General features: G+C 32.4%; 3 protein-coding genes across 3 annotated transcripts; 1 reads left to right on the top strand and 2 right to left on the bottom strand.

Annotated features, from left to right (window-relative positions):
• Positions 1-331: 331 nt before the first annotated feature.
• Positions 332-4,840, top strand: LOC131844347 (presenilin-associated rhomboid-like protein, mitochondrial). Its single transcript, XM_059193207.1, has 9 exons — positions 332-525; positions 956-1,145; positions 1,412-1,537; positions 2,015-2,177; positions 2,476-2,571; positions 2,768-2,892; positions 3,426-3,527; positions 3,897-3,994; positions 4,677-4,840. Exons 1-9 carry the CDS (start codon positions 479-481, stop codon positions 4,771-4,773), a joined length of 1,044 nt encoding a protein of 347 aa, XP_059049190.1. The 5' UTR covers positions 332-478; the 3' UTR covers positions 4,774-4,840.
• Positions 4,841-5,390: 550 nt separating this feature from the next.
• LOC131844262 (S-formylglutathione hydrolase-like) lies at positions 5,391-8,873 on the bottom strand. Its single transcript, XM_059193098.1, has 5 exons — positions 8,531-8,873; positions 7,379-7,600; positions 7,059-7,304; positions 5,966-6,185; positions 5,391-5,727 (listed from the first exon to the last, which is right to left on the bottom strand). The coding sequence occupies exons 2-5, from the start codon at positions 7,591-7,593 to the stop codon at positions 5,545-5,547; spliced, it is 864 nt and encodes a 287-aa protein (XP_059049081.1). The 5' UTR covers positions 7,594-7,600; positions 8,531-8,873; the 3' UTR covers positions 5,391-5,544.
• A 2,527-nt stretch (positions 8,874-11,400) lies between these two features.
• Positions 11,401-12,438, bottom strand: LOC131844392 (prefoldin subunit 1-like). The gene is given in 2 exon segments (XM_059193272.1): positions 11,401-11,745; positions 11,748-12,438. Coding segments are annotated over 2 exon segments (381 nt in total). The 5' UTR covers positions 11,824-12,438; the 3' UTR covers positions 11,401-11,440.
• Positions 12,439-12,444: the final 6 nt, after the last annotated feature.

Below are 12,444 nucleotides of genomic sequence, written 5' to 3' on the forward strand. Positions count from 1 at the left end.
TTGGTCAGGTTTATGATGTTTACAATGTATATATATTATAGATATATGGATATATTTACAATTTTAAATTATTATATGTAATAAATGTGGCTAATATTTTATATACATTGGTATCGCTATTATGTAACAAACAATTAATAGATGTAGGAAGTGGGACACGGATCAGAAGGAGTTGGGAAATGAATTCAGAGCGATCATATAGAGGGCAGGAGAAGAACACGTGATTAACATAACAAAATTTACTAGCCTGCAGAAAATTGACTAGACTGATTGAGCTAATGTCAATCAGTCATTCATTATGATTATTAATTTTGTCATTCTATCCTTCCATTCAATTTCAACATTATTTCAATATAAATAATTTAAAAAAAATCATTTGTATTTGTTATTCTTTATAAAAAATCCAAAATAATTTTCAAAATAATTTATTTAAATATATACGTAAGACAATGTTATAGCCTATAATTGAATTATTAACATGTTCTTTACAAAAGTTTGTTGTGCTGCGGAGTTGACGAATAGTTGGTAAGAGTAACATACTATATTTTAAAGCATACAAAAACTGCATACTTAGTAATTAAAAAATGTGGTTTTTTTGTAGACTGCTATTCTTAACTTAATTGTTCAAGAAATAAGTACCTGCTTATTATAGAACTGTTACACAACTAAAAATAGTAATACCCAAAAATTTATAAAAAAGTGACTTGTCCACAAATAATTTCCAATTATAACAGTTACTGCATTATCACGTTGTTGCCGACGAGCCACTTATTGTCTTCTGTGGTATACAAATTTACACATTAAAACATTAATCCTTAGTGGTTAAGCGTTATTAAGAAAACCTATATACAAGATTTTATGTCTTCTGCAATCATTAGTACGTGCATTAATAGATCAGTTAGACAGAGAGATAAATGTATGATGCTGTACCCATAATAAATAAATTTCGTTTTAGTAAATCATTACTTCTACAACAGAGCCATAGACCTAATTATGCTTGTCTACAACTTCGCAACTCATTCCACAAATCGCGCCGGGGTGTCCGTGGGCAGCGCTTAGAACCTGACCCCCTTGCCCAACTGCACATTGAGTCTGGGCCATTGAATGCCAAAGGGTTATTAAAACCTTTTCTGTTCACAATTGGAGTAAGATTTTTTTAATTTCTCAATATTACTACTTTATTGTGTTTAAGGATTGTCACTCAACTTTATAAAACCTCTTGAATATATAATTTTAATTTATATCTAAATATCTTAATTATCCATTATTGAAGATTATGTTCACGAATGTTGATTGCATTTTGGTGAACATAGTGTTGTAGTCACGTCAGGCTAATATTGATTATCTCTGTACAATAATAGTTAGCATCTACCAGAAGGTACTACTAATAAATATATTTTATTTACTTTAGATATCAACAGTGAGTGTTGTGGGGTGTGTAATCTGGGAATATGAAACTCTACGAGCTCATACATCATCTCTACTCCGCAGGCCTAGCGCCTGGTTAAATGCACAGCAAAAGAAAATAGCACAGTTTGTAAGAGATTACTAATAAATCAGTATATCCTCATAATCACATTAGATTCTAAACTTGCTTGTAGTGTTCTAGACATTTACCAAGGTACACTTAGTAAAAAGTCAGCTGCATGAGTATCTCAGTCTCTTATTTCAACTGCCAAGCACCTTACTTTGTAAGCTGTGATACAGTTGAATGGTGATGATAAGGAAGTTAAATTGCAGCCAGTGCTGGCATAAATTAGTCCCCTGGAAAGGCATCACATGTCTGTTATCATGGGAGCCACATGATAAAGTAATGTCCATGGTGCTGATCATACATATAGGCGATGGTTACCACTTGTCCACTGTACACTGGTCTGTCAGCTTGTTTGCCATTCTAATTATATCACTAAACTTCTTTTTGTGCATAAGAGTTTACTAGAATAAATGTGTTCTATAATTATATATCTATAATGCTTTGTATAAAAATATTATAACACTACTAAAACTCTTCCAGAAATCTGAGCCAGGACCAGTAAGAAAATGGTGGAATTCATTAAAAGACAATGAAAAGGTCTTTTATCCTATTCTTGCTGCAAATTTGTTGGTGTTTGGTGCATGGCGTCTTAGAGCACTACAACCTTATATGGTCAAGTACTTCTGTTCAAACCCTGCAGGAAGTGAGTAAATTGATTATAATTTTAAATTGCAAAACAAAAAAATCCATCAGTAATGGAATATGACAATATTATTTCACTAAAAATTTATTTATTCTATGGTGTCAGCTTGAGATTTGATTAGCCTCTAGATTAAAAATGTACATATACACCAGTTAACAATTTCAGGAGTAAGTTATGAATTTAAAAATTATATTAAATTATCTTGTAATATCATGAGATAGACATCTCTATATCTATACTGCTCGCAGTGCAATGACAGACCATTATAAAAAAATATCTATCTTGTTATTATTTCCAGGTTCAAAATGTTTGCCTATGGTTCTGTCAACATTCAGCCACTATTCAGCCTTGCACCTGGCGGCAAATATGTATGTCCTCTATAGTTTTATGCCAGGTAAGGATAAGAAGAAACATGTTTTATAACTGTAAATCTGCAGCAGCAAAATCTAACTTATTATCTTATATCTAACACTATATTACATAGGGCTGTACTATTTTATTAGTTTTGTTCCCATGGAAGCAGTATTTAAAGTTTATTTCATTTTACTTTTTTCGTCAGATGTGATATATGGCTTTATAATTTTCCACAGCTGCTGTTGCATCATTAGGCAAGGAGCAATTTGTAGCCATGTACATGAGTGCAGGTGTAATTAGTAGCTTCTCTAGTTTCCTCTACAAAGTGGTTTTGAATCAGCCTGGTCTTAGTCTTGGTGCGGTAAGTAGTACTTTTTATATTACTTGAATAGCAGGGTAGTGGACAGCGGACTGTTTTCTTTTACTCTTATTACTGAAGGTAGCTGTTTCTCGCGTATTTGTCATTGTGTAACCATATACTTCCTATAGTTATGTGCCTCTATTTATTCAAAATAATTTAAAATGTGTTTGTCATTAAATTGATTAGAACATTCAGTTAAGTAAGATTTGTACTTAATGTTATTTATTCCCTCTTTATTACATAATATATTGACTAGAACTTAAAGTTTTAACTGTGATATCAAGACCATAATATGAATATTTTTACTTAACTGTGATCAATCAACAAAAAAAAAATTAATTTAAATAACTGGGATCAAAGGATCCATAATTACATACAGTCACGGCAGGCAGACTCACATTGCGGTAGACAAAAACAATACTTAAAATTACACCAATGATTAATTTATTTCCATTACTATTCATAATATGATTTGATTGCAGCGATTTAGTTTTTTATTCAAAGCTACATAGTAAAATTATATTATTTTGCAGTCAGGTGCAATCATGGCAGTACTGTCATATGTATGCGTGCAGTATCCTGACACCAAGCTCAGTATAATATTCCTGCCTATGTATACATTTGCCGCTGGAACGGTAAATATTCCATCAATATATTGTTATTTGCAAGTTTTATGTAAATAAATCTATAAATATTAGATTCAAAATCGATAGATAATGATTCTAATATTTTGTCTTGTTTTTGATATTATATGATTCAATATCGTTGATATTGCAATATTGACGTTATAATGCATTCTCAAAGATTTATTTTACAGCTACTACTATTGATTACTTATATGTATATTTGTCAGTTTTATTTAAATTTAAACAATCTAGTTTGAATAAAATTTAAGCGAAACGTTTGAGATTTATTTTATGATTTCGATTTAATTGCCCGAGATATATAAATATATATTAATAATCATGTGCATAAAAGCATGTAATTCTACCTTGTTCTTACAGGCAATAAAAGCAATAATGAGTGTGGATCTAGCTGGAGTAGTGTTTGGATGGAAATTTTTCGACCATGCTGCACATCTCGGAGGTGCTTTATTTGGAATGTATGTATATTATATACTGTTTACTCGTAATTTTTTTATAGAATTAGGTATGGCGGGTATTACATAGTGTCCATAATATATAAAGCAATTATTTTTAAATATTACTGTAGGTATGTGTAAAAAGAATTTTGTAAAAACGTGTGGAAAAATTAAAATGAATGCCGGTAAAATTTAAAGTTATATTATCAAGATTTGGTGAGTTGCAAATCTATTAAGCTTCATATTTTGGGTTACTGCAGGAACCCAAATCATGAATCTTAATTTAGTTAAAGGTATACGGCGTCGTTATACCCGTTTTAACTGTGGTATTGTTATAACTCGTCTAATAAGTTTTAAGAATAGTACAAAATATACATGGCAGCAAATATTAAACATTGACAAAATGTCATAAGGTGGTTTACAGTATTTTTTATGGATGATAATGATGATGAATGATGCACTTGAGTGCTCTAACGGTTTACCTGGGTTACCACATCCCCACTGTAGCCCGGTGGTGATGATAAAATGAACATGAATTCAGGTCCAGGTTAGCCCATTTTGACAAATGGCAATTTACCACGATGGTTTCCAGGGGGTACCGCGTGGGCGTCATTCTACCGTAGTGCATTGGTAGCAATGGATTATTACTACACCTTATTTACAATCAGGATACTACATGTATGCTTTTTAATTTTGTTACCAGCGCTTGGTGCGAGTGGGGCGGCACACACATTTGGGCAAATAGAGACAAATTTGTTCAGTATTATCACGCTCTACGGAAAAATGACACGAGCAGGTAGTACCTAACATGACGGAGTGAACACTACGCCAGACGGTTAATATAATGTAACTACAAATATTAAATTGTTGGTAACGTTTCATTTCTTGTTTTATTACAAAATAATGAATTCGCTAATTATTGGATTACACATAATATGCATAATTAATATATTATTCAGTATGTTTATAATTGACTTGAATCAGTATTTTCCGGCATATCCATTGAAATAATAATACCTAATTAAGTGAAATATTGTATTTAAAAATATTCTACAAGATCTTTTTTCATATTAACATTTTTCCTAATACTAAAAAAATACAGGTATTCGCCATCATAAAAAAAACTCATTACGTCACCATTTTTTTTGCATGACAGTGGAATGGTACACCCGTCTGCGCTAACGGTTTATGCTGGCGGGGCACCAGTGGAGTATGATAAGATGCACACGAGGTCAGGTCAGGTAGTCCATCGTGGTAAATTCACCACAAATTTATTACGATGTTTTCTAAAGGGAACCACGTGGAGGTCAACCTGTCCACATTACTAACCATTCTCTTCCCCTCACGTTACACCAATTTTATCAATAATACAAATGTTTATATCAATAAAAAACATATTACAAACATAATTTTATTTACAAAAAACAATAACAATATTTAAATGCACCTCCATTTAGATAGTATAGTATGTAGTAAATATATTATTACAGGGTATCTGAAATTTGAGAATGGTTCGATCTATATTTCAGAGACGGAATTCAGAATAAAATACTGAACAACCACTGTTAGGCTTATGCTTTAAGAATTTTAGCATGAAAATCGAAATGTTCTCCAATATAAGTCGATATATAGTAGTAAGAATGATCATAGTCCTCCCGCAAATTCAGTATCACTGGAACTCCAACTGAGCGGCATGCCTCTACTAAATTCTCGGGTAGAAGTTGCTTCTCAATATAAAATTTGTCACCAGCGCCCTGTACGTAGAAAAATATATTTTAAGAAACGCCATTTAAATACATTTTATTTTATAAAATAAAATATATATATAGAAATCACCCAGAACAATATATACAATCGTACTCGTGAACAAAAATGGCAATACACGATTTGATAAATCAAACCCTTGACCATCGGAAGTAATATGTGTCTTATGGTAGGTATATCAACCGCTAGACTACCGAGGCCGTCGAGAATAATAACAATAATACTTACTTGATCAATAAGCATAGTGAGTGGGGGTCCATCGTATTTTTTTACAAGCTCAGTCGCGTCCCATTCTGCCCACTGACTCTTATCCGTACCCAGGTATCCAGTAAAAGCTTTTTCACCCCATGGACACGCACTTGGATTGCAAATAGGAGCAAAAGCGCTGACTGATTTGAATAAACCAGGGTTTCTTAAAGTGGAAATCAGTGCGCCATGTCCCCCCATACTGAAAACATTAATTTAAATTACAATAAACCTGGACAAAAATGGAATCTGGAAAGAAATGGTTTTGTCGAACTCCATGTGGTCCCCCTGAAAATTATCATGGTTACCCACAAGACACAGTCAAACAAATGAATCAGTTTTGTTCGAAATAAATGTAATTCTGAGTATAAATAGAGGTTTTGTACACCCTTCATTCAAACCTATAATGCAGATGCAAAAAGTTTGAAAGAATTGATTATTGTTTACATATAATAAATCAAAATCCATCTTAGAATGCCTAAATGAATCCCTTTGCTGACACCTTACTTCAGCTAGCAGACTAGTATTATAAAATTTAAAAATTCATGGCTTTCATCTAGCTCAAAATAAGGTAAAATAATTTGTAATTTTCTATACAAATACTATATATTTGGTGGACAAATTATTATTATTAGTAGTTTCTGAAATATAAGCACAGTGAGGTAATAAAGTATATTTGTAAATACTGTATAATCATTGTAATACATGAGGATTTTAAGATTACTTAACAACTTTATCTCACATGGTATATAATAAAAAATTTAATTATGTAATTATTGATAATTATAAATATACCAAGACAATAATTACCTATTATTTAACTTTATTATTGAGATAAAGTTTGACCAATGCTTATCAATTACGTTTGTTGTATTATCTACACTCAAATTACGACATAAGGCCTTAAACTTATAACCTATGAGGTGACACCATCAATTTAGACTATGTGATATTATGTAATGCATTATGATGACATCCAATGACGACAATGAAAACAATTGTACTTTCATATTAAAACCATTAAATAGATTCTTATGTGAAATATTAAAGTATTTGTAAACTGTTATTAAGTTACCTATGCCCCATAATTCCGAATCTAGCAGGGTCTACCACATCACTGAAAGCATTTTGAATTAATTCATACAATTCCTTAGCGATATAACTGCCCATTCTATAATGTTTGGACCAAGGATCAGTAACAGCATCAAGGTAAAATCCAGCAGATACTCCAAAATCCCAAGAGTCATCATCGCCTGGTAACTTTATACCTCTAGGAGAAGTATCTGGACCCACAACAATAATTCCGTGTTCAGCAGCATATCTGTTTAGAAAGTACAATGTATATAAAATGTACTAAAACATATTTCGTAAACAAAACCAGGAGACAAAATATACCTTTGAAAGCCAGATTTAGTAATGAAGTTTTGTTCAGTACAAGTGAGTCCTGACAGATAAAATATCACAGGCAGATTGACATCACCCCCTTCAGCTTGTGGTGGTAAGTAGATTGAAAAATTCATTTTGCATTTCAATTCTGAGGACTCATGTGCATATATCTTCTGGTAGCCTCCAAATATTTTATTTGATGAAACTAATTGTAAGGAATCCATCTTATTACTGTAATAAATATTGCACAATTAGATTACTTACTAAATTATGAACATAATCTTAACAATAACTGTGAATAATCAGTGTTTAGCAAATTTTCTATTCATTTGTATTATGTTCAATAAAATAAGATACTACTTATTTCCATCATAATTTATTTACATATGTATTTTGGAAATTTGTGGTTTGATTGTATAAAACTGACAATTTTTATTTCATATAATAGAACAGTAGATCATTTAAATGAACACTTTCAGGATACACTGACAATTGATTACAACTAATTGTTATAATACCAAATTCTATGGTTTACAAATAGTTCATATATAATTATAAAATAGTAATTCTTAGCAAACAGCGTTTTAAAATCATACTCCAGGAGCCAGGCGTATGCTGGACAAATAGACGAGAATTCTGGAGTAAATATTCTCAAAAGTTGGCAACAAATGTGGCCAAAAGATAAAAATGATAGGTATACAAGTTAGATTGAACATCCTGTTCCTTTCACAAGCCTGTCATATACACACTTATTTTGTTCTTATTTGTTCATCCCCATACTGAAAAGAAAAGTATAATACCAACCTTCAGTACTAGATATGAGCTAGTACTGAAGGTAGATTTTATAATTTTGTATTTTCTGAACAATTAAAAAAATATAAATTATTCAAATTATTCCTTAGATAAGATGATATATCACTCGCACACCTTGCTCCTTATTTTAATGATAAATAAAATTAATAGTTTTGAGGTACATCATCCCATTAATATAATCGCCGGCTAGCCAGTAAACGGCTTGATATTAATGGCAGATAGATTTAAAGTTGAGATTTTAACTCCGCATGTTACTCTTTTCGTTATATAGTTTTATCGAGAGTAAATCTAGTATGCATTAATGGATTGTAAATGTAATATTACGAATAATTTCAATATTTCACTTACTTAATTAAATTAAACGGATAGCCGGTGTGGACTACGATGGAAAAATTAAAGTAAAATGGATTTCTGATAAATTTAACTAAAATAAGTAATCTGTTATTTCCTTGGTGGAAACCGTGGGGGAGACTTGATAAATTTAATTATCCAAGATTAATTTAGTATATCTGCGAAGACCCTCCTATGACAATAATAGTAAGATCGTCGACTGTCAATGAGTCAGTCAATCAGTCAGTGTCTGTCTGTCAACTTGTGAGCTTGACAATACAAAGTCATACCAAATACCACAGAGTGTACGGGGGCGTGGGGCGAGAGGAAACTTAGTAGCTTAAGTAAGTAGGTAAATATATACAATACTTGGAGGACAAAAATAATAATTAAAAAAAAGAAGTATGGTACTACCACTTAAGATACGATAAGTTAATGTAAATATGTGTATTCATTTGTATTCTTTTATATATAAAATCCCAGGCTTAGATTTTAGAATTTAAATTAGTTTTAGGACGGTAGACAGTTGGGGCACTTGGGGCCGGCCAATGGGCTATCAATCCAGTTATTCGAGGGTTGTTGCCCCGGGAGTTCATACCGGAGCAAAGGGGCACACCTCTAGGCCCAACCTTCACCCTCCTAGAGGCCTTAAAAGACAGATCAAAAAGAAACTTATCGAAAGACAGATCAAAAACTCTTGGCAATGTATCCTATATATCCAGTCGACTTTCACGCAGTGATCCCTGGCAAACAACGTAGTAAATTCCGAATTAACATGCTACAGTGAGGTAACCTAACTTTACCTGACTGCTGTGATAAGTGGCCAGCGTATATAGTGATAGATCAACTTGCGTACGTTGCGTTCCTAGTGAATATCAGCTGTATTTTAAGCCCAATTCACACTCAGCTCGAGTGAGGAAGTGAGCAGCACGAGAGTGTAAACACGACACTTCCCATGCCATTGGCGCTGCCACTCGCGCTGCCGGCGCTTCCTCGATTGTTGGTTTTTCTCTTTAATATTTAAAGTGTACTTATACGAGGATCTTTTAAAAAGCCTTAGCCTAACATACTTAATGAAACCACTCGATTTTGAGTTTATTTTTATTTTTCAACATACTCTCCTCCGAGCTCAAAACACTTTTTCCATCGACCCGGTAATGCTTCGATACCCGTTTTAAAAAATCTTCGTCTAACTTCTCAAAATAAGCGTCCACGGCGGCTATGACCTCTTCAATAGTGAAAAAATGTTTACCACCTAAAAAATTTTTCAGCTTTAGGAACAGATAAAAGTCGGACGGTGCTAAATCCGGTGAATATGGGGAATGAGGTAACAATTCGAAGCCACATTGATGGATTTCTGCCATAGATTGCACAGAGGTGTGAACGCGCGCATTGTCCTGAATAAACTAAAATGTGCATACTTGTTGCTACATAATGTAACTACAAAATGAGGGTACTTATAAAAAAAAACTAATGACTTTAACCATGTTAGGCTAAGAACTTTTCAAATGACCCTCGTACGAAGCTATAACTTCCTATAAGTACACTTTTAATATTAAGTACTACTACTGAGTACTTACGTCGTTCGATTTAGATGATTTTTTTTCATCTTCTTTGGCGATAGCGTTTTTTTTTAATTTCTTTTCACGTTTAAATAATTCATTACACTAAGTAGACATGCAGCTGTTGCCGCAACAACCTCGACGTCCGCCACGTTTGCGAGTGGCCCGGTAAATAAGTAGGTATGAGGGCTGAGTGCAAAACGACACTCACTCGCGTCGACTCCCGTCGACGCTGACGCGGCAATATTTTCGGCATCGCCAGTGGCAGTGGAAGCGACTGAATGTAAACGTAACATTTATGTATTACAACTTTAAAGTGCGTAAAAGACTGAATCTTGTTTAGGAATGTATATTTAAATAACTTTTTTGTCCGGCGCTAAATGGCGTTGTAGAAAAATTAATCTTTTCAACAACACTATCTATTAAGCAGTAGACCTGCCAAAATACAGTAATCCCCCTTTTAACACGTACTCTAATAACGCAAATTTCATATTATGGGGAAATCTATATCCCGTATAATAGAGGCATTCCCCCACATATCGCTGGGATTTCTCACATTTTATTTCTGTACCGTAAATTTATAATGATTTGTTCATGTTGATTTCTTTTGTGCAGTTCATAATTCGTTTTTTTAGTATATTTGCATAAGTTTTTTATTTAGAATGTTCATAGTTTAGTTTTTATTTTAATATAACGTGCATATTTCAGTCTTAATATAGTAATAATTTATACGTAACGCGTTATACGGGAATATTTATACTACGCATTTTTCTATAACTCGGAACCAATCTACCACGTTATATTACTGTAAATTCTTTCAATAATAAGCAATTTCAACTTTTTATAAATAATATTTCTGAGGGTCCTGTACTCCTGTTCCTTAACCCACCTTTGGAACCGCAGCTGACTATCACTCGGTTTTATTATACGTTTAGAAGTTTTCGATCGAGAGGAAATGATTGACGAAATTAGGCCCTGGCTAAATGAAAAACTTGTGAACAAAACATTTCTCAAATTAAGGGAGTGTAACCTCCCTACTGCCGATGGTAGATAGTTCGAATATCACAGGATATGCAGCAATAATTCATAAAATCATACTTCTGATTACAAATGGTAATCAGAAGTATGATTTTATGAATTAATTTGTGGGTATTTTTTAAAAATGGAAATAATCCTTTATTTTAATAAACCTAATTAATATAAGCACTTTTATTTATTATTCTACCACTCATTCGGAACGCAAAACTCATCACAAAAATGTGCAAAAAACTTACGCTTTGTATGTACATATAAATAAATAAGAGAAAATAAAATTATTAAAGAGAATTTATTAGCAACCTTAATCTTTACATGTATTTTGAATTCCTTAATTAGTTTTTTCGCTTTGCACTCTCCGTTGCTGAACCATTTCTCTAATATTGTCTTCGCTTTCTTTTAAATTGTTTTCTAAATACTCCTTGTTTTTTTGGAAGTCACTGGCACGTTTTGTTAACTGTGTATCTCGATTTTTAAGATTATTTTTAACCTCTTCTAAATCCGTAAGAAGGAACATCCTACCCACTGATTCATAAGTTTTTGCTCCAGGTGGATAGCAACTGATGGCACATTGAGTAATGTCTACATGATGCATACACCGTTTAAGTAATTCTATTTGTGAATCAATAAAATGAATTTTTTTCTTGTATCGACCATTTTGATTTGCAAATCAGTAAAAGCTTTCTTTAACTCCAAATCTACAGATTTAGCCATAATAGTAATATTTCTTCCGTAATAGTTTATTTATTTAATTCACAGTATTGCACACAACACAGATTAGTTTTTCAGTCAATTGCAACTTCTACATTGTCGTAGAAGATCACCACTCACTGTCAAATTTATGTCAAATGTTTACGTTAGCGCACAGTATTTTTTAGACATTAATTTATTAATAGGCTGTATGGTCTCGTACCTTTGCCTATCCACTTGTGGATAAAATATACCACTACTATTAATTTATTAATAAATTATTGAGTCGATATTTAGTCATTCTCATAAACTTTTTCATTCTTATTAAATACGCAGCATATATTTCAGAGATTTTACCATTAGTATCTAAACTACGCCGAGCATGTATAATAAATACTAGTTTCTTCCAGCGACAAATAAATAAAAATTAAAATGTTACCATTGCGGGTACATATAAATACATATAAACAGCGGGTACATATAAATTCTGGCTTATTAAGAGTTGCATTAGCATCAATCTACTCACAGTTCAAAAATATGTTACGAGTAACTTCATGCGAGCTCAAAAACTTTGAAACTAGACAAATATACTAATTTTACCAACAGATTGATATAATACAGGTTCTTAGTTTTAACTTTGAAATA

This window comes from Achroia grisella, unplaced genomic scaffold (genome assembly GCF_030625045.1).
Source record: "Achroia grisella isolate CSIRO2021 unplaced genomic scaffold, CSIRO_AGI_Agris_v1 utg402, whole genome shotgun sequence".
NCBI lineage: Eukaryota > Metazoa > Arthropoda > Insecta > Lepidoptera > Pyralidae > Achroia > Achroia grisella.

What these genes read in the sequence shown, in the direction of transcription:
- LOC131844347 (XM_059193207.1), top strand. Translation starts at nt 479, where the DNA reads ATGTTCTTTACAAAAGTTTGTTGTGCTGCGGAGTTGACGAATAGTTG. An exon ending in CTTTTCTGTTCACAATTGGA is followed by an intron (nt 1,146 to 1,411) that starts GTAAGATTTTTT and finishes TATTTACTTTAG; the next exon opens with ATATCAACAGTGAGTGTTGT. An exon ending in CCTCTATAGTTTTATGCCAG is followed by an intron (nt 2,572 to 2,767) that starts GTAAGGATAAGA and finishes AATTTTCCACAG; the next exon opens with CTGCTGTTGCATCATTAGGC.
- LOC131844262 (XM_059193098.1), bottom strand. Translation starts at nt 7,593, where the DNA reads ATGGATTCCTTACAATTAGTTTCATCAAATAAAATATTTGGAGGCTAC. An exon ending in TTCGGAATTATGGGGCATAG is followed by an intron (nt 6,186 to 7,058) that starts GTAACTTAATAA and finishes TAATGTTTTCAG; the next exon opens with TATGGGGGGACATGGCGCAC. An exon ending in TCACTATGCTTATTGATCAA is followed by an intron (nt 5,728 to 5,965) that starts GTAAGTATTATT and finishes TTCTACGTACAG; the next exon opens with GGCGCTGGTGACAAATTTTA.